This window comes from Mustela erminea, chromosome 15 (genome assembly GCF_009829155.1).
Source record: "Mustela erminea isolate mMusErm1 chromosome 15, mMusErm1.Pri, whole genome shotgun sequence".
In the NCBI taxonomy this organism is placed as follows: Eukaryota; Metazoa; Chordata; class Mammalia; order Carnivora; family Mustelidae; genus Mustela; species Mustela erminea.
In genome coordinates, this window is record NC_045628.1 from 68,464,113 (window position 1) to 68,486,257 (window position 22,145).

A 22,145-nucleotide genomic window follows, 5' to 3' on the forward strand; every position below is an offset into this window, starting at 1 on the left:
TGTTAAGTGGTCTGTCCCTCAGATCAGTGATGACTTGATAAAAGAAGGCATGAGCCCAAATTTTCCTTTTCACAGTGTTTTGTTAAAAAGTATGTGTAATATGATTGCCTTCATGAATAAGAATTCTAATTGAGGTAGGTCTTTGAAGTTAAGTTATGTAAGACCTAACCTTTATATAATTGTCACAGTTTTCTTTTTTTTGCTATTTACATTTTAAGGTAGCGTAAGGTGTTCTGTGTTTTTCTTCTGTATTTTGAGTATACTGAGTCTGAAACCTTTAAAATAAAGCAGACTCTCTGCCTTTTGAATAATTTTCTTATTTAGTAACATTTATTTCTATTAATATATCCTGAAAATAGAGTTTTGAAATATAAAGCACTATTAGATTTCACTAAAGAGACATCTAGAAATTTGATACAGTGATGATGATATGGGTTCTACAAGGAAATCATCCAGTTAAGGATTTTTTTTTCTTTTGTTGATAATTTATAAATGTAACAGAATTTTGTTCTGTATATAAGTGACCATTTTTCATATGAGGTACCAAGTTATCATGCTGATTTTCAGATTAGAGATAAGTAGTCTTCAAGGGACTTTCAGTTACCAGTGTGGGAATTTTCTCACATTCTGATTATTGTATTGCTGGCTATGGTTTGCATTGTGTCATTAGGCAGATTGTTTTTGCGGTGTGTTGGGGGTTTTCTCCTTTCTGGCCTAAAATTATATACAATTTACCAAGTCTTTTAGTAGTAAGTGAAGTGATTGATTTATAAGACTTAAATAAAGAAGGACTTTAGGAAAGCCTTTGGGATTTATTCTTTTTTTTTTTTTGGAAACTCATTTAAATTATATACCTAAGTTTTGCAGTGAGCCTGAACATTTTTCAGAAACTTTATATTTTAATATTAAGATTCTGAGACCATTCGACTGCCTTACGAAGAAGGAGAATTGCTTGAATACTTGGATGCAGAAGAATTACCTCCTATTTTGGTTGATCTCCTAGAAAAATCTCAGGTACGAAATTTTTCTTTTTAAAATGTCATTAGAGAGGCTCCTGAGTGACTCATTTGGTTAAGTGTCTGCCTTCGGCTCAGGTCACAATCTCAGGATCCTGGGATGGAGCCCTGCACAGGGAGTTTGCTTCTCCCTATCCCTCTACTGCACCACCCCCTGCCCCTCCCCTCTCGTGTTCTAGCTCTCTGTCAAATAAATAAAATCTTATTAAAAAAATAAATTAAAAAATGTTATTAGATTTGTCAATTCTGTGGCATTTGTTATAAATGATATTTAATTGTGTTCTGGATGGTGCTGAGAACATGAAGTGAGACATTAGATATAGTTATATATGGCAACGCATTTTATTTTGGGATACTCACCCTTTAGGCTGTAATGAAATGTGTAGATTTAGTTGATCTTTCTAAAATTGCTCTAACATTTAGTTCGTTTGTTGGAAATCTCCCTATACCTACAATCAAGAGTATGGGAGAAACTATTTACTCCTTGGTTGCACTCCAGCAATACTATGTACTTAGGATAAAGAAGCTATCTATTTGGAATTTCTGTTTTCTCCTAGTCCTAGTTAACTAGCATCCACATCTCTTTTCACACTTTCTGCCTGCCTTTCTGTTAAAATGGATGAAGTATTCTGTTCTAAGAAATCTTCTCTGCTCGTATTCTGGATTCTGTTCCTTCTCAGGAATTTGCAGCTTTAACCCCTCTCTTATATCATCTGTTTTCCCCCTTTCTACTAGATAAAGAGCACAAGTATGTTGTACTATATCTCAGCTTTTAAAAAAAAAATTCTCCCTTGAACCCATGTCCTTCTCGAGGTACTGTTCTATAATTCTGCTTTTCTTGACAGCAAAGCTATTCACAAAATTGTATGTAATCATTTTGTCTTTTTTCTCACATCTCATTCTTTTCTCTGCCTATCTTTTTCAATATTTAGCATTACCATTCTATAGAAGCAGCTTTGTCAAGGTCACCAGTGATCTCCAAGGCACTGAATCAACTGGTCACTTTCTGTTCTCATCTTTTTCTTTTTCTTTTTTTTTTTTTTTTTTTTAAGATTTTATTTATTTGTCAGAGAGCGAGCACACAAGCAGGAAGAGCAGTAGTCAGAGGGAAAGGCAGACTCCCTACTGAGCAGGGAGCCCGGTGTAGGACTTGATCCCAGGACCCCTGAGATCATAACCTGAGCCGAAAGCAGCCACTTAATTGACTGAGGCACCCAGGCATCCCTTCTGTTCTCATCTTAATTGTTCTCAACAAAATTGGGTGCAAATGACTGCTTCCTCCTTGGCACGCTCTTCTTTTGGCTTCTGAAACATTGCATTCTGGTTTTCCTTTTCTCTCTATTCCTTCTGTCTTCTTAACTGTCATCTTTTTTCCCTTCATAAATGTGTGATGGTTTCAAGATTCAATCCTATGCCTTCTATTCTTTAGTAACAGTCTGTTGCTCGATGATCTCAACCAGTGTCATGAGTTTTAAAATGACGTTTAATCCCTTGCTTATCTCTCCATGACTAGTCCATTAAGCTCCAAACTTACATTTACTAGGATATGTAATAGGTTCCTCAAACTTCACATGACGAGAACAGTACTTGTTTTTCTACCTCTCAGACCAGTTTTAGTTTTCGTAATCCGTGACCCTGCTTTCCCCTTTCACAATCAGTCCATCAGCAAACGTCACCTGTACCTTCAAAATACATGTCGTCATGACCTGCTATAGTTACCTTCCTGAACTTTCTGCTTTCGTTCTAAAACACCAGAAATCAATTCTCCACAGACAGCTAAATTAAGCTTACAAAACCAAAAAAAAAGGCGGGGGGGAAGTTCCCAGCTTAAAATTTTCAGTGTCCTCTCACCATCCAAAACCCCTGCCTCCTTGGCTTCATCTCCTGATTCTCATCCCCCCTCACTACACTGCAGCCATTCATTGTGTTTTACATACTAAAACACACCAACCTTATTCCTATCTTAAGACCTTTCATCTGTTCTTTCTTGTGTGTGGAATGATCTGTGCATATGTCTGGCCCTTTTGTGAGTCAGGCCTCACCTGAAAAGTCACTTTCTCAGAGAGGTTTTTATCTGAACACACAATCTAAATTCGCTTCTCCCTATTTTATCTCCTTTCTAGCATTCCTCACTACCTAAGATTATCTTGTTTATTGCTGTACATGTTTTTTGCCTGTCTTCCCACACTAAGAGTAAATAATTGTCCCACCACTGCTGTATCTGTGAAGCTTCTTGGATAGTGCCTGGCATATAGTTCACATTGTCATGGCTCAATAAATACTTGCTGAAAAGAATGAGCATAGTAAGAACTCATAGCAAAGAAAGTCCCCAGTAAAAGTTCTGAAAGGGTAAAAAAAACATAATACTGTAAGTGCCTATGTCAGGTTGTGATTAGCAAGACTTGAGTGATAAAGGTTCTTACTTTTGGACTAGAAAACAGTATGTTTAGCCAAAAATTATTATTTGAATTCATAGTTAGCTTTCTTCCTTTTATTAATAAAGACAGTCATATTTCTGGAAGTTTTCGCAGAGCACATAGTAGTTATTTCCAGAAACTGAAACTCTGGCAGAGATGATTGACAATTTAGAACATAGATGGACTTTAGAAAAATGATGAAGTTAGCAAAGTATAGCTGTGAGCCAGTGAGCATCAAGACAGCATCTCCAGTGATTTGTAACACTGAAGTATATAAATGTCAAAACTCAATCTATAATTAGAATTCAGTAAATGATTTTAAACTTCTTGAGTCATAATGATGAACATAAAATAATTGCTTAGAAAAGTTTATATAGTGGTAAATCCACCAGTAAGGAAGGCCACTTAAGATACTGTGAGTGACCGGAAGTATTGCATAAGCATGTAAAGAACCTGAAACATTGAATGTAAGCACACTTATGTAGAGTTTTTAAAAATGACATTTACTTAAATATTTTCACTCAAAACAGGTTAATATTTTTCATTGTGGATGTGTCATAGCAGAAATTCGTGACTACAGGCAGTCCAGTAATATGAAATCTCCTGGTTACCAAAGTAGGCATATTCTCTTACGGCCAACGATGCAGGTAAGGAATGTTTAAATATTTTAGGGGCTCCTGACTGGTTCAGTTGGTGGAGTGGGTAACTCTTGATCTCAAAATTAAAAGTTCAGGTTGGAAGTAGAGATTACTTAAAAATAAAATCTTAAAAAATAAAAGAATGTTGGGTTTTATTTAGAGTTTTATTCATGAAATATCTTCATATGTTAGCATGTCTTTATATTAATGGTTTTTTTTTGTTTGTTTTTATTTTTTGTAGACTTTGGTCTGTGATGTACATTCAATAACAAGCGATAATCATAAATGGACCCAGGTTAGTTTGTTTTTAAATCCCAAAGAGACAAAATAAAGGAACAATACTTAACATTAAGTTAAGCAAAAGATATTTTATTTGTAGTTTTATTAAAATGTAAATTTTGAAATTCCTTTATGAGCTTTAGAAATCAGGGATCTCTTTATCCATGCAGTAATCACTCAAAGAACTAAGCAGTTCCATCCCATTTGCTTTAGGACCATGGTGAAACAGGGTCAGGCTGACCTGATCTGTCCAATGTGTGAAACTTCGTTTTTTAATCTCCTCTCAAATAGAAGAAAAATTATTTGTTTTTATACCATCGATACAAATAGATAACTGGTTTTCTATAATCTAGGATTCTAAAGCACATCTAGCCTGTCCTATTGCCATTCACCCCAGTTGTAGACTTGAACCTTGAGACTAGCCAGTTAACTCTCTGGTGCTGGCTCAATATGTATTTGGTGCCCACTCACAAGAGGGTGGTTGGACTTCTCTGCTACTGTAGAGAGGAACAGTAACTAAACCAAAGAAAATACTGATAATGAAAATTATCTGCAAGATGTAGGTAGTTATGAATAAGATGCCATCATCAGTAACTGTCAAATGTTGGGTTTCTGTTTGGGCTATAATGTTTTTGCCTGCAAGGTTAAAAGCTGTTGAAAGAATATTTAAAAACAAAAAAAAAAACCCTCATTGGTCGCCCTAAGAGGTTGTCAGTTTCTTATTCTGAATGTTGATGAATAAAGGGAGAGATCGTAACATTTTATTCTGCTTTTTCTGTGTGAACTGTATGATAGATAGCCAAATAGTAAATAGGGGAATATTCAGAAAAATTAGATCTTAAAAGTTCTCATGACAAGAAAAATAATTTTTGTTGCTGTGGGTAACTGGACTTACTGTGATAGCCATTTTGCAGTGTGTACAAATATCAAATCACTTGTGTACCTTTAAATTAATATGTCAGTTATACCTCAGTAGAAAAGAGGAAGAACAAACAATTATCCTGGTACAAAGTAATTGTTGGTAGAGGATATTTCTTATAAGCAGATGTGTAGTTTCTGTCTTTGAAAAATACCTGCATTTTTTGAAAATTGCCACCTGTATCTTTATACAGCAGTTTATTTTCTTAATTTTCTTTCATAAAAACATGGGACTTAGAGTTAACTTTTTCAGAGTATAACACATTCAGATGTTTCAAAATTGTTTCAGTTGTTTTCAATAATTTATTTAAGAAGGTTCCTGTAAGAATCAGGAAGTATAGAAGACATTTAGGCATTTAGACAGTTTAGAATTTGTAGAAGACAATTTAGCGTGTAGAAAACCATTTAACATTTCTGATATTAGTGAGAATTTGAATTTCTTTGGGTGAGGTGCATATAAATGGTGCTTTTGTAAGTAATGATTCCAAATAGCAGAAATTTTTAGTTGTAATTTCACGTATTACAGATACTAATAGCATCTCAACTTAATTTCCTTTAAATTTTATACCATTTAATGTTATACCATTAAATGTTGATGTAGGCTCCATAGCATTCCTGCCTGATGGGTAATCTTAACAGAATTGAAAGGTGCGCTTCCAAATACTTAGCACATATATAGGAATAATTCCAGCTAATAGGTACAAAAGAAATGATGGATTTTTTTGAAACATCAATTTTGGAAGTCTTTTTTTTTTTAAAGATTTTATTTATTTATTTGACAGAGGTCACAAGTAGGCAGAGAGGCAGGCAGAGAGAGAGGAGGAAGCAGGCTCCCTGCTGAGCAGAGAGCCTGATGCGGGGCTCGATCCCAGGACCCTGGGATCATGACCTGAACCAAAAGCAGAGGCTTTAACCCACTGAGCCACCCAGGCGCCCCACAATTTTGGAAGTCTTAATGAATTAATCTAGACAACTGTAATTCTTAGGTATAAAAACCATTAGATCATAGGTTCATAGGAATATTTATAATGCAGAGATCTGACTAACCCCACTGATGTAAAAATGGAACACTCGGACATTGTGTTCCTCCTGATGTGATGCAAGAGAAAGTACGCAGTACGCAATAGTACCAATAAAGAATTCTCATCTAAAAAAACAGAACCAGAATTAAATTAAGCTTCTAGATGTAACAGTTTACAAGAAATTCAGGAAATAAAAAAGATTATTAAACGACACAGTGAGGAAGCAACTAGTCATATCCAGTTAAAGTCCACAAGGAAGTAGTTGCTCAAATCCAACAAACCGATTAATTGCTTGAGAAAAGGGAAAAAAAAGTTGGGAGAAGAAGGTGATCACATAACAGAATTAAAAAAAAGGAGTTTGAAACAGATACAAACCAGATACCATAGGCCTTGAGTTCAAATTCAAACAAACCAACTAAAACTACACTCTTGAGATAATGGGAAATTTAAAGCCAGACTGGATGTTAGAACTCCTTATCAGTTAGCAGTGCATGCTGTAATAGATTATTTTAAAATACTCTAGCAAAACAAAAACATAAGTCACAGAAGGAGTTATTGAATGAAATTAAGTATTGGTACATGGGGTCACTACGCTTCTGCTTTTATGTATGTTTGAAAATGCCCATAATAAAAAGTTGAAGTATTGAAAGAAGCAGTGTTTGTTTGCAAAAAATCTTACTCAGCAATAGTATTGACTCATTTGACTGTAAAAAAATTTAATTGTTGCTATTAAAATATTTCAGTAATTCAAAAAAAAATAAAGGAATGCAGTATTCCTTATGTAATATCAGTAAAACACCTGTGTATATTTTGGAATTGGGTATATAGAGCTTACACAGTATTTGTGTGATCATTTTTAGTCTTGTAATGAAGTTAAGCTGAGTATAGAATGGGACTGTTAATCTCTGTGTTATTGAAAGTGCTATGATCCAACATTTATTTGTAAGCTTTGTGGAAGCAGATGATTTTATCTGTTTTGTCACTACTTAATCCTCAGCTCTTAGAACAGGGCCTAAGAACAGTGCTTGGCAAATATTTGTTGAATTAATGAATGGATTAATGAATAGGCACTCTTACAACTTGACCATTTGAACACTGTTAGATAACTGAATTTCCATTAATACTTTCATTATGCTGTCAAGTTTTTGACGTTTACAAAAAGGTTGGAACTTGAAATACTGTGTTTTATGTTAGTATGTAACAGTTCCAAGGAATATTTCTAGATTAAGAGATACGTGTGATTTGAAAAACTTAAATCGTTACGGACATGTGCTCTTATACATTTCAGGAAGATAAACTTCTGCTTGAGAGCCAACTGATCCTAGCTACAGCTGAACCACTGTGTCTTGATCCTTCTATAGCAGTAACCTGCACTGCAAACAGACTCCTTTATAACAAGCAAAAGATGAACACACGCCCAATGAAACGGTAATTGCCTTTGTAGATAGGTAAACCAAAGATGTTCCTAGGCAAGTAGTTTAAATTTTGCTATTTTGTGGTATCTTTCCCTTCCAAAGTATAAAAGTGCTCTGACTTTTTAAAAACAGGATTTTAAGGGCACCTGGGTGACTCAGTGGGTTAAGCCCCTGTCTTCGGCTCAGGTCATGATCCCAAGGTCCAGGGATCAAGCCCCATATCAGACTCTCTGCTCGGCAGGGAGCCTGCTTCCCCCTTCTCTCTCTGCCTGCCTCTTTGACTACTTGTGATCTCTGTCAAATAAATAAACAAATAATCTGGGGAAAAAAAGGATTAAATGGCCTTATATTACTTTATTTGTATAATTAATGGTTTTTTAATACTGTGCTTTATATTGAAGTGGTGCATTCTCTGCATTTTGTGAAAGAAGAAACTTCCTAAAATTTAGAGTCTGTTACTAAAAAGGAGTCTGAGAAGAGACAAGAATAAACAAAAAGAATAATCTGATTAATTACTAATAACCAATAACCTGTTTGTTTTGTTAATACTGCTTTTAAAGAAACAATTTATAGTTTATTTTTGAAATCTAATAAAATATCACAGTCTGACAAGTCAGTTTATAACCAGATGCCTTTTTATAACATTGGAAGTCGTCTTTAAATGTTTTTGCTCTCTCTTTTGCTTAATATTAACTTGGACTACAGTTATAGTTGGTTCATCATTAAGTACTTTTGACATAATTGTTTTAATGGCCCACTTTGGATAATTGTCAAGTTTGGAGGAGTTCAAAAACCTATCCATTTTTCTAAATTCCTCAATTTACTATGTAAACAATATATGCTGAGGAAAAGGCACAGTTTCGGAAATAGTGAAGTAAGTTCATATAAGATCTGTCAGCAGCCCTATAAAATCTCTTTGTATCTCTCCACATCTCCATGCCCACTGCTAAATCATTGTTAAAGTCAGCATCATCTTCATCTTGACTTCTTTTGTAAATTCCTGTTTGATCTTCCTGCTGCTGTGTTTGCTCCCTTTTGATCTATTTGCTACATAAGCAAACTGGAAAAATCTTTTAAAAACGTCAAAGGAGACTATGCCACTACTTGCTTAAATTTCCCTAAGGCTTCCCCCTATTTTACATTAAATCTAAACACATTACCATTAATCTGTAAAGCTCCTTTCTTACTCTCTGACCTCATCTATTATGTGGACCCTTGTGCTCTAATCACACCTATTTTCTGTTTCTAAAAACAAATTTTAAGTTTTTAATTCTTAATTTTAAATTCTTCTCTGTGCTTCAAATATTCATTCCCTGATCTTTCTTTTCTTTTCTCTCTCTCTCTTTTTTTTTAAGATTTTATTTATTTATTTGAGAGAGAGCATGAGGGGTAGGGGGCAAAGGGGGAGGAAAAAGCAGATTCCTCACCAAGCAGGAAGCCCAACTTGGGGCTTGATCCTACGACCCTGAGATCATGACCCAAGCCAAAGGCAGATGCCCAAACACTGGAGCACCTAGGCACCCTCCCTGATCTCATAGCCACTTCTTTCATGCCGTTCATTGCTCAGCTCACATAGCATTTCTTCAGAGTCCAGTCCTTCCTTCCTTTTACCTAATTCTGCCCTATCACTGACTCACCACAGTACCCTGTTTTGTTTTGTTCTGTTTTTTCTCCTACTAATCAGTCCTCTTTGAAATGATCTTACCTGTTTACTTGTGAATGCCTGTTTTCCCTTCTTGACTATCAGCTCCAAGTAATAGGAATTTTGTTTGTCTTGTTCATTTTTGTTTTTTCAGTCCCTGGGACTTTGCTTAGCAAGTGGTAGTGTTCTACAGATATTTTGATTGACATACATAATGTTTACTGACTGAATCAAGATTTATTCTGAGTTTCTTTTGTTTAGTTCACTCTCTTAATATTTCAGGTGTTTCAAGAGGTATTCCAGGTCCTCTCTGAATCGGCAACAGGATCTTTCTCACTGTCCACCTCCTCCACAGCTAAAATTACTTGATTTCTTACAAAAAAGGAAGGAAAGAAAAGCAGGTCAACATTATGACCTCAAGATATCTAAAGCAGGAAATGTAAGTATGTGTTTTTTAAATGAAGCTTATTATTATGCCAAAAACTTGGCTCATTTTGAATTTTCAGCATATTAATACTGATTTTAATTTTCAGTGTGTAGATATGTGGAAGCGAAGTCCCTGTAACTTGGCCATACCTTCTGAAGTGGATGTAAGTCAGTTCATGAATTGCACTTATTTTCGTACAAAGTTCCTAAATTTAACTAATAACAGCTTATATTCAGGGAAAACAAAGACTCACTTGTTTTAAAAACAGTAGTTTTTTTTTAAATCAATTGCTTATTTTTAAAATATTTTAAAACATTCTTTCACATTAACTTGTATAAAATTACAAAACTTTAATACCTCTGTATATTGCTATAAAAGGTCTGTGTTTAGGAACAATAAAAGAATTTTGAAATGGAAAAAGATGGTACATTATTACATAATATGTATAGAATGTGTTCTTTTTTTCATAATATATCATTATAACTTCCCAGTAATTCTTTTCTGAAATTAGTTAAATGTAAAAATTCACAATAGTGGAGCAGTGGCCAGGATTAAGAACTTCAGATTTTGTTTTCTGCTCATCCATAATATTCATGAGATATAAACAATCAAAAACATAAAAGAGGGGATGCCTGGGTGGCTCAGTGGGTTAAAGCCTCTGCCTTCAGCTCAGGTCATGATCCCAGGGTCCTGGGATTGAGCCCCACATCGCATCGGGCTCTCTGCTCAGCAGGGAGCCTGCATCCCCCCCCCACCCCCTGCCTGCCTCTCTGCCTACTAGTGATCTCTGTCTGTCAAATAAATAAGTAAAAATCTTTTAAATAAATAAATAAAAGAGATACTTTGATGACTTGTCCCATATTTCTTTTACTTTCCTATTTCTCCTGTGTTCCTTTCTGTTTTTCACTCAAGTTTTTATAATTGGTTAGTTATTTTAACAGATGTTTGCTTTTCTTCTGCATCCTTGGATAGCTAGCACATGGGCTAGCACATGTACTAGGCTAGCACATGTACTATTCTTATTTCCTGAGATTAAAAGTTTCTGAAAAGCACAAAACCAAAGCCTTCAGAAGTACACTATATATATGACTTAAAAGGAGTATAAGCCACATTATTTTTTGATAACTTACATGTTTCCAGAGGAATGCAGCTTGAGAAGAGATGTTAGTGTAAATATCAAAGGGTGGGATTTAGCTTTGGATGGTGACTGGGTATCTAAAGCAGTGCTTCTCAAACTTTAATGTATATCCTAATTGCTTTGGTTTGCAGAAGTTCTAATTCAGCAAGTCTGAGCTAGAACCTGAGATGCTATAATTTTTCCAGGTTCTCAGTTGCATGGTTCTGGGGTCCATAGCCTACATTTGAGTAGCAAAATGCTGATATAAAGTTTCTCAGTCTGAGTAGATCAGAAGAATCTAGAATACCAGGTAAATGTAGATTTCACGTCCCACTTCAGACCTTCTAATTTAGTCAGCTCTCCAGGGAAAAGACATGGTAATCTGAATTTTTACCCAGTTCCCAGGTGAGCGTGATTTATCTTAAGGTCATGGTTACCAGGAAGATGAGAATACTTGATTCACACAGGCTGGTAAGAGATAATACAAAATATATAATCCATGTCTGATTAGAAAATGGAAAAGGTTCATAAAAATTTTGTCATCTTTAATATAACTTACCTAGTCTTTTTCCAATTTTCTCTACATTTACTTGGCATTCTAGATTCTTCTTCTGATCAACTCAGACTGAGAAACTTTGTATTAGTATTTTGCTTCTCAAATGTAGGCTGTGGACCCCAGTACCAGTTTTGTCCCACCTATCACAAGAGAACTTTTGTTCCACTGAAACCCAGCCATAGGGAGCGTCAGGGTGGCTCGGTTGGTGAAGCATCTGCCTTCAGCTCCAGTCATGATCCTGGGATCTTGGGATTGAGCTCCACAACAGGATCCCAGCTCTGTGGGGAGCCTGCTTCTTCCTCTTCTTCCTCTCTCTCTCTCAAATAAGCAAATAAATAAGTGGTTTAAAAACCCAGCCAAAGGAGAAGATTTTGGTCCTGGTGATGTCTGTGACATTCAAACTTTCCCAAAGGACAAATGTAGTATCAACTTATGGGACAAAAAGAAGAGGCACTGTCAAAAAAAACAGCTGTTTAAACAACAACAACAACAACAACAAAAAACAGCTGTTTATTAACTTTTTTAATGACAAAAGGGATTCTAATTTTGTTTTTAAAGCCAATTGGTCAGATGATTGTATCAGGAGACTTTTATATTAAGCATAGTTGGTGATTTTAGCAATTCGATAATTTTTGTGCTTGAAGCTATATTGTATTGTTGAGTTACTTGGGCTTTTCTCTTTGGTCACAGTATTGATTCCATTACATCTGCTGTCTCTTGATTTGATTGCTTAGGTGGAGAAATATGCTAAAGTGGAAAAATCCATCAAATCTGATGACTCACAACCAACAGTCTGGCCAGCCCATGTAAGTCCATCCTTGCAGTCTTCTTTCTGATGAGACTGTTTCTGAATTTATTAAACATAAAGTGACTTTACTTTTAGGATTTTTTTTTTAATTTAAAGGATATCCTGGGGGTTTAGTGAATTAAAGAACAGTTGTTTAGTTTTGTTTTTCATAAAGTATGGTTTAGGGCATTCGTAATATGTAACTGAATTTTTACTTCTGTTTCAGTTGCATATTGGTGGTTCTGATTGGTTTTCTGTTTCTAATTAGTAAGTTATTCTAAAGATGATTTAAAATGTTATATATAAGTTTTCTCTAAGTGCAGTAATATTTCTTGTATGTGATAAATAGAAGTAGATCTGTCTTCAAAAGTTTTACCCCTTTAATATTTAGTATTTATATTCATATGTCCAGTATATCCAGTTTGGCCACAAATTGTGAAATATTGGGCCACATTTCACTTGGGCTTGGTTAACTACCTCATTGGACCCTCATTCTTATACTGCTATATAAAAGAGAATCCTGGGCTTTATTCTCTTTGATGGTTTTAAACAGGTCTGTAGTCAAAATGTAATGTGTCTTCTGTTGCCAGAAGCAAGTTAGTGTGTTGTTTGTTAACTTTGATTATTTACTGAAAAAGATATTTATCTGGATGTTCTTTTATAGGATGTAAAAGATGATTATGTATTTGAATGTGAAGCTGGTAATCAGTATCAGAAAACAAAGCTCACCATTTTGCAGTCACTTGGTGATCCACTATACTATGGTAAAATACAGCCATGTAAAGAAGATGAAGAAAATGACAGCCAGATGTCTCCATCCCAGTGAGTTCTGTTAAACACATGTAACTGAGAAAATTAGGCATCCGAATTTATCTAGCAGCTACTGATGAACCATTAGTAAATAAAAATTTCCCTTTTGGGATTCATTTGTTATTTAAGGACTCTAATTAGATTTGTCAGCAGACAAAAGTAAATTACAGTTACCATGTTGTCCAGGAGTTAAAATAATCTTTTTAAAAACCTAAGGTATAATTATTTTCATACCTATTTTGAAGGATATATCCTTCTTGTTATATTTACGTGTTGACACTTTTGACTTCAACCTGTGAGCAGGAACTTGAAGTGTTTCTGAGATAGCAAGTTTACTATAAATGAAACTGTTAAAGGTGCTTGGTATTATAGCACTGCATTTAAGAATAAAGACTCAGTGCATAATATAGTTACTGGCTCTAAAAGAAAATACACATACACACATATTTGATCTTCTAAAACTTACAGACTATAAGTTACTACAAGGTAACAGTATTTAGTTTTGTTTTTATTGTTTGATTATTTGTTTTGTTCTTCAATCAAGTTGATGGTGTTTCAAAAAGAAGAAACTACAAAGAGGAGCTCAACAAAAAAAGCAGGGGCCAGGACTGTGTTAAATTTTTTATAAAGTCTTTCCTTAACACGATACTAAGTGAAACAATAGTAGAAATGGATTTTTAAAGAACAGCCTCACCAATATCTAAGTAAAAGTCAATGGGAAGAAATAGTTTCAGTCAAAGAATCATTAGGTAATTTTTTTACATTAGGAGTTTCTATTGTTGAATACTACATAGATGAGATGTTTTGATTACCTGTGTCTTTAAAAATCTTCCCCTTAAGACATATGTTGGTTATTTTAAATTATGAACCTTTCTCAAACATAAGATAATATATGGGTTTTTTTCTCATTTAAAAAAAAAAAAGAACAGTTCAAAAGCCAACTGATTAGATCTAACAAGAAGAGAATTGAATTTTTTGCCTTTACATCAGGGACTTGCTGCAAAAATGCTGCATGTTTTGTTACTTCCAGTCATTCTTCCATATTCATAAATTACTTGAGTTAATAACTTTGAAGTTAAAGTTTGAGCTGCATTAACCAAGTTTTTTCTTTTTTTACATTTTATATTTCAGCTCCTCCACAGATGATCATTCAAATTGGTAATTAAAAAATAAACAAATTCACTATTTTAATCTGTTAAGAAATCATATAAATGTCAAATTCTTTAAAAAGACTTGGTAAAGCCATTTTATTGAATTGGCAATAAACTACCTTCCTTGTCTAAAATATATTCTAAGATCTACTCTGTAGACATTATTAATGACTTCAAAAATCAAAGATTAAAGTGAGAGGAAGGCCAAAGGCCTTGCACACAGTAGTTCAGTGAGTTTTGCTGTAGGGCAGACACTTGTAAGGATGTATAGTACTTGGTAACTCTGAGCCCAGATTTTGTTTTGATACATAAGTTTTATGCCAAAATACATCTCCCTTAAATTAAATCAGCCAAATTATTCACAGGATATTTTATAGTGCATGCAAAACTTGGTCACTGCTTCATAAGTTTAAATGTATTTTTAAAAGTTTTTTTTATAATATCTTTGTAGTTTGACTTATTTTATAAAACTGCAGTCACTAAAATATGGAAACCTTCAAAAGTAATCCCAGCACTCCTTAAGATAACTCTTAACATAATACTTTTCTCTCTTTTAAACATTTCAGGTTTATTATTGGATCAAAGACTGATGCTGAGAGGTAAAAATACTTGTGTCTTTATCTTTAATCGGGATGAATATGTAAAACTTCACTTTTTATAGGCTAGAGAGTACTCCACTAAGAGTCACAACTTTGATTTTAGTTATACTTTAAATATTACTAGTGTTTTTTATTTTTTTTTATTTTATTTTTTTTTAAAGATTTTATTTATTTGACAGAGAGAAATCACAAGTACACTGAGAGGCAGGCAGAGAGAGAGAGAAGGAAGCAGGCTCCCTGCTGAGCAGAGAGCCCGATGCGGGACTCGATCCCAGGACCCTGAGATCATGACCTGAGCCGAAGGCAGCGGCTTAACCCACTGAGCCACCCAGGCGCCCCACTAGTGTTTTTTATAGAATTGAGAATATAACACAAGAATAATGGTTTAAAATACAGTGTATTTTAAATAAGAAAGCATACATACATCTATGGTAGCTAAGGAAGACAATCTCTAAGTAGTACTTTAATCAGAATGTAAGTGAAAGTCAGTGGGTAATTTCTTCAGCTGCTTCTTGGTTAAATAATCCCTGTAATTTCTGTATTAAAGGGAGGATACTTTATGTTTATCGTTAGATTGTTTATTAGCAAAATGTTTTGAGCATTAGTTTGTCATTGAAAAGATTAGAAGAATTGGCATGAACCTAAATTATTTAGTTTGAATTTTTGTGTTAATTTTGATGGAAATTCTTTTATTAACTGTTATTATTTATTTTCTATAAATTTATGTTTAGAACAGTTACCTAATCCTTACTCACTTACTCCTAATATTCTAGGGTAGTCAATCAGTACCAGGAATTGGTCCAGAATGAAGCCAAATGTCCAGTCAAAATGTCACACAGCTCCAGTGGCTCAGCCAGCTTGAGTCAGCTTTCTCCAGGAAAAGAAACAGAAGTGTGTTTGATTACTTTTTTTTGCCTAATTGTTTCTTAAGGAATCTAAGAAATGTTAAAGATTGTTTTTTTGAGGGATGGGGGTATTGTTTAATATTTAACTTTCTGTAATGGAAACTTTCAAGTTTCTCTCTACACAAAGGTAGAAAGAAAAGTATAATGAACACCTGTGTATACTAATCACCTGGCTTCAACAGTTTATTCTTTTCCCTGGAAAGATTTAAGAGTAGAAGCTTTGCCTTCAGTTTACCTTTTTGCTCTTTTCTGTCAAACTTTGTCCCCACCCTGTTACTTAGAAATCTTTCCTTCATGCTTTATATATACTATAATGTCATGAATCTTCTTAGGTGAAATTACATATTTTTTGAACATCTGTAACACCCAGCCTATCACACTAAGAGTACTTTTCAGAGTTTTAAAGTCCCATGTTCTCATCTAGATGCTATAGTGGTACTAATTTATGAGTTTTAATTTGAGCTTAATTTTAATAAGCATGTTTAATGTCCCTGTTTCTTAGCAACCGGAGACTGTGTCAGTTCAGTCTTCAGTATTGGGAAAGGGAGTAAAACATCGACCTCCACCCATCAAACTTCCCTCAAGCTCAGGAAATAGTTCTTCAGGTACACTTTGGTTTCTGTCATTTGGAGTAAAATACATGGTACAGTCATAATCTATTTTTAAAACTATGCACATATTATGGCTTACTTAATTCACAGAATTTGGAATTATAAGTGTAGGAAATAACTTTTTTATATTCTTCTAGGTAACTATTTTACACCACAGCAGGCCAGCAGCTTTCTTAAATCTCCAACTCCTCCACCTGCTTCCAAGCCGCCAAGTCTTTCTCGGAAGTCATCTGTGGATCTCAATCAAGTTAGCATGCTTTCTCCAGCTGCCCTGTCACCTGCCAGCTCATCACAAAGTGAGTTATAACTTAAATTCTTCATTAGCTTTTCATTAGCTTTTTGCATTAGTGTTTCTTAAAACAGCTATTTTCTTTTGACCAGTGAAATACTGAAATCTGAATGTACTATGTACCCAAAATGTATAACTTTTGAGAAGCTTCAGGGGAATCTCTTGTTAATTGTATGTATTATGTGTTTATTGTAATTGTATTTGTTTTTCTGTATCTATGTATGCACTGTGTGTATACCTTGTAGATTTACAACCTACACATCTCCTTAAATAATCTTGTTAAATATGGCAATAAGATTCCAAAATATTTTTTATTCCAGTGTTCACTAGGGATCATGTTACATTTTATGTAAACTATGTAGCTGATAAGAAAAAAAATGTCATATAAGAGTTGTTGCTGCAGTCCTATCTTTGTATATATGTAAGAAACCAACTAATTCCAAGGTGGTGATAAAATAAACTGAAAGCCGATCTTTCAAAAACACTCCTACACTCTTAAAAATTGTAACCAGTTACTAAAATGTGGTAATAATCATAAGGCATTATTCTGAAAATATTAAAATGTAATTTTTACTACTGAATATTTTTTTTAACATCAAGAAAACTTATGCAAGAACTCTAGCATTCATTTGGAAGAATTTCTTCAAATTAGAGTTTCCTGAGATATTTAGGTATCAATTTGCAAAAAAGCATTCCAGTTTTTTAGATTTTTTTATAGATAACTAAAGTGTGCTGAAAGTTTTAGTACACTGCACAGTGATAGGGTGGTCTTTGCCTTAGATATAAACATCTTCATCTTGATAGCTCAAAAGGTGTAATTTTTCTGCCTTCTTGTTTTGCACAAAGAAAAATTTATAAATTTCCTGGAAGTCTTATTCACACTTCTTATGTTGTGGGTATGGATTATGTTAATCTACTGCACACAGTTGTTACTTTAAGTAAGGGTTGAGTGACAGCTTCTGGACATTCACATTTCTTTCCTTTCTTTCTGCAGGACATGAAAGCTAAAAAAGAAAACACCTCAAGAGCTTTTGGTTTTATTTTTTTGTTTTTTGTTTTTGTTTTTTTTTAAAAAGTTGATAAACTGTGCATACTTCATTCACAACAGATTTTCTATACATTCTTACATTTAAACAGAAGTACACAGTTACTGTTAAAGATGCAGTATTATCTATCAAATATTTGCTTTATTATTGTGTTTTGTAAATTTGTTTGTCAGGATAAACTTGATGTGTTAGGAATTAAACATGTACATTTAGGTGCCAAATATGATTGTTAACCATATGTAATTTATTAACTATGTTCAGAGTTTATCTCAGACTGTTAGAGAAAATAAGCAATATTTTTAAATGAAGTTCTAAATTAGTGAAATCGTAAATAACGAAAATTAATTTGAATTCCTCTTAAACTTTTTAGGCCAAAGGTAGCATGTAGGAAATTAACTTTTAAATGGGTATTGTGGTAGTATACAAATGTATATTTTTACTGTTACTGTAATAGCATATCTGATGGAATTTTTAGGTGATATACTGCATCCTTAATTGTAATTGAGTGTAGCAACACTCATGTATCATGTGTAGAAATTAACACTTGCAGTTAACTGCTTAAAAAAAAACTGGAACAAATTGTCAGTGCTAAGTAAGATTCCATTAACCTTATTTTAAAAAGGACTGGCCATTTATAACAAACTAGCAATTTTTATTTTTCTCAATGAGCAGGATCTGGAACTCCTAAGCCATCTACTCCTACACCAACCCCTTCATCGACCCCACACCCTCCTGATGCTCAGAGCTCAACTCCTATTACCCCTTCAGCCACCCCTACTCCCCAAGATTCAGGCTTCACCCCTCAGCCCACTTTGTTAACTCAATTTGCTCAGCAGCAAAGGTCTCTGAGCCAGGCAATGCCTGTAACGACCATTCCTCTTTCCACCATGGTAACATCCATAACTACAGGAACCACGGCCACCCAGGTCATGGCAAACTCTGCTGGACTTAACTTCATCAATGTTGTGGGCTCTGTTTGGTAAGTTTGCATTGATGCCCTGATTTTGGTGGGTTTTTTTTTGTTTTTTTGGGGGGGGGGTCTATATGTGTGTGTTTTAAGATATTCTCAAATAAATTTTTACTTGTGAAATTAATAAATTGCATATTTCTGAAACTGAAAAATAGTTCAGATATGGATAGAAACTATCTCAAATATCTTTTAATTTATGTTTTAATTTTAGGTACCATATGTATTATATGCACTAACCTGATACTATTTCACATTGACGGCAGTATAGATTTTCTTGTTTATCCTCAGTGTTACCATCTTTTAATCCCTTCATTAATGCTTTTACTCTTTTTCAAATTATATTTTAAACATTGATAAATATACAGTAATTAATTTTAGGTAATCTTACTGTCTAGCGTAAAAATGAAACAGAGCCCCCAAAACTGTTTTAAGACTGAAATACTTAATTATGTATGGTTAGTCCAGGGAATTAATATTTCTGTTTGTTTTTTAGTCCAGGGAATTAATATGTGACTGAAATTTTCTCTCGTAGTGCAAGTATTAATGCTTTGTCTTATTCTCCCACAGTGGAGCTCAGGCTTTGATGAGTGGTTCAAATCCTATGCTGGGCTGTAACACTGGTGCCATAACTCCTGCAGGAATAAACCTGAGTGGCCTTCTCCCCTCAGGCGGTCTGCTACCAAATGCATTGCCCGGTGCAATGCAGGCAGCTTCTCAAGCAGGTCAGAATATTGGAAATAATAATCTCTAAAAAAATTAAAGTACATGCTAATATAAAAATGTCATTTTAAGCATATTATGTACATTTAACATTCTTATTTCTTGAAGCATTATGTCCTAGGTATTTCATTTAAAAAGCCCTTGAAGTTCTGGTACTTAAAAACCATTTAGCAATTTTATGAAGAAACTTGGTAAGTTTCTGCAACTTATATCTGCCTTCCAAAATAATAATTTTGATAGCCTTGCTGTCAGTGTAGTCCTCCAATTCCAGGTAAAAGAAAGACATTTGGGAAACATAGGTTGTGTGAGAAAGGCAACATAGAATGGCAGTAAAAAGCCTGGGCTCTGGAACCGGACTGCCTAAGTTTGAATCGTAGTTGTACAACTACTGAATAATCACAAGAAAGTCACCTCACTTTCTTTGTTAATAAAATGAGGGAGAATAATGCTTTGCCTCATAGATGTGAAGGTTGAATGAGTAAATACAGATCATGTACTTTAAACTGCCTGAGATGTAATAAGCATTCAAAAAAATTTACTGTCCTCATCATAAACAATAATAGTTTTAGTGCAATAGGAATTACTGTTACATGTACTGGAAAACAGTTCTAACGGTGTGTGCTATTTTTTAATGCTGTTTAAAATGATGTTTTTTAATATCTTGGAATAATCCAATTTCTTAGATTGCAAGAAAAAAACATAGGGAAAAGCAAACTTGACAAAGTAAGAAAAATTTATCAAAAAATTTCTGAGTTATAAGAAGTCAAACCCAAAGAATATAATTTAAACAAGTAACATATTGCTGTGATCTCATTTTAATGTTCATAAATGTTAGTGGCAGAAACTCTCAAAATGGAATCATGTGTTGAATTTAGGATGCTTATATTTACTTCTACCAATTAGTTACATGTGGCTACAGATGGTCACTGTGGGGCCTAAAAGAAGTCACATAATATTTCTCCCTTGACCTCAGTTTCATTTGTTCTAAAATGGGAATAAAAATATCTAATTTCAGATGGCACTTAGGAGATGTTAGTGAAGTGATTTGAAAGTGCCTTTGATAAGCAATAAGCATTTGATAGATGACATTAATTTTTAAAAGAATTTTGGGGGTGCCTGGGTGGCTCAGTTGGTTAAGTGTCTGCCTTCTGCTCGGGTCATGATCTGAGGGTCCTGGGATCCTCCCTGCTCAGTGGGGAATCTGCCTCTCCCTCTCCCCCTCCCCCACCTTGTTCTTTCTCTGTCTCTCTGTCAAATAAAGTCTTTAAAAATAAATAAATGAGTAAAGGAAGTAATGTCATATCTTTTCATGAGAATTTTTCCTGATGGGGATATATCAATACTATAATATTTTAATGTGCTTATGCTTCTTCAGTTTCTTATTATAAGGCTTTGATATGTAACCTGTGAATGTTCTGCCTTTTATCTTTTTATAATGCAATGACCTGCTGAGAGGACTAAATACATTTTAATTAGTGCTCAAATTGGTATATTTTGTTGGCAAAATATGCACATATTTTGAAACCATGGTCCGCAAACTACGTGAATGGTTATATGTTTAAAGGTTTCCTTAAAAAAAAAAAAAAAAAAGACGGGCACCTGGGTGGCTCAGTGGGTTAAAGCCTCTCCCTGCAGGTCCGGTCATGATCCCAGGGTCCTGGGATGGAGCCTTGCCTCGCATCGCATGGCATCGGGCTCTCTGCTCAGCAGGGAGCCTGCTTCTCTTCCCCCCCCCCCCCCCCCCCCCGCCTGCCTCTCTGCCTACTTGTGATCTCTCTCTGTCAAATAAATAAATAAAATCTTTTAAAAAAATAAAATAATAAATTTTTTTAAAAAACAGTGGAGAGGAAGAACATGCCACAGAGGCCATGTGTGGCCCACAAGGCCAGTCCATGCTTTATGTGCTCTGTGTTGCATCACAGATTTGGGGGATTAAGTTCAGAAATAACAGCACTGTTTCCTGATCAGTTCTGACAAAATTCAGTGTTAACATTATTATTATTACTATTAGTACTTGAAAAAATAGCAAACAGCACATGGGTTCTCAGAGATGGGATTATTATTGTATTTACTACTTAGCACTGAGAAATTTAAATAGATGTCCATACCTGAAATGCATTTGCGCAAGAGTGTCAGTTTTATTATATTCATGGTGTCTGCATATTTCCTGATTACTTTCTCTAGCCACAGTCAAAATAGCGGTAAAAGAGATAATCATTTCTGAAATAATAGAATACAGGCTTTATTGCACTTCGAAGATAGTGCAATACAAATTGAAGGTTTGTAGCAATCCTGCATCAAGCAAGGCTCTTGATTGACATTTTTGCAGTAGCTTTTCCTCCTTTCATTATCTCTGTATCACATTTTGGTAATTCTTGAACTATTTCCGATTTTTTCATATTCATTTTTCATAGTCCTCTGTGATCAGTGATTGTGACACATTGAAAATTCAGTTCATGTATTTTTTAACAAAATATTTTAATTAAGGTTTGTACATTGTGTTTTCAGACATAATGCTATTGCACATTTAATACACTGCAGTATAGTATAAACATATTCTTTGGGAAATCAGAATTCATTTGACTTGCTTTTTTGCAGTACTCACTTTATTGCGGTGGTCTGGAATGGTACCCGCAGTATCTTTGAGTTATGCTTATAAAATGTGTATCTGGTGCTCCTTATCTTTGAATAAGATCTTAGTGTTAATAGGTATTGATGATTTTTTTTTGTTTTTTTCTAAAAGTATAGAAAAAATAATTGCATCTGTGTAGAAAGTACTTAAAACATATTTATAGATACTAAAGTATAAA

General features: G+C 34.3%; 1 protein-coding gene across 15 annotated transcripts in view; it reads left to right on the forward strand.

Moving 5' to 3' along the window:
* SUPT20H (SPT20 homolog, SAGA complex component) overlaps positions 1-22,145 on the forward strand; it is a 41,182-nt gene that overhangs the window by 10,238 nt on the left and 8,799 nt on the right. For 10 of the 15 annotated variants that reach the window (XM_032314342.1, XM_032314348.1, XM_032314343.1 and 7 more), the window contains 15 exons: positions 911-1,014; positions 3,964-4,080; positions 4,313-4,366; positions 7,579-7,718; positions 9,630-9,786; positions 9,881-9,937; positions 12,182-12,253; positions 12,899-13,056; positions 14,176-14,202; positions 14,762-14,794; positions 15,568-15,685; positions 16,202-16,304; positions 16,448-16,606; positions 18,318-18,624; positions 19,183-19,337. In XM_032314342.1, coding sequence (XP_032170233.1) covers positions 911-1,014; positions 3,964-4,080; positions 4,313-4,366; positions 7,579-7,718; positions 9,630-9,786; positions 9,881-9,937; positions 12,182-12,253; positions 12,899-13,056; positions 14,176-14,202; positions 14,762-14,794; positions 15,568-15,685; positions 16,202-16,304; positions 16,448-16,606; positions 18,318-18,624; positions 19,183-19,337 — 1,761 coding nt within the window. The remainder of the gene's footprint in view (positions 1-910; positions 1,015-3,963; positions 4,081-4,312; positions 4,367-7,578; positions 7,719-9,629; positions 9,787-9,880; positions 9,938-12,181; positions 12,254-12,898; positions 13,057-14,175; positions 14,203-14,761; positions 14,795-15,567; positions 15,686-16,201; positions 16,305-16,447; positions 16,607-18,317; positions 18,625-19,182; positions 19,338-22,145) is intronic. The other 5 variants (XM_032314351.1, XM_032314354.1, XM_032314352.1 and 2 more) reach the window with 2 other exon arrangements.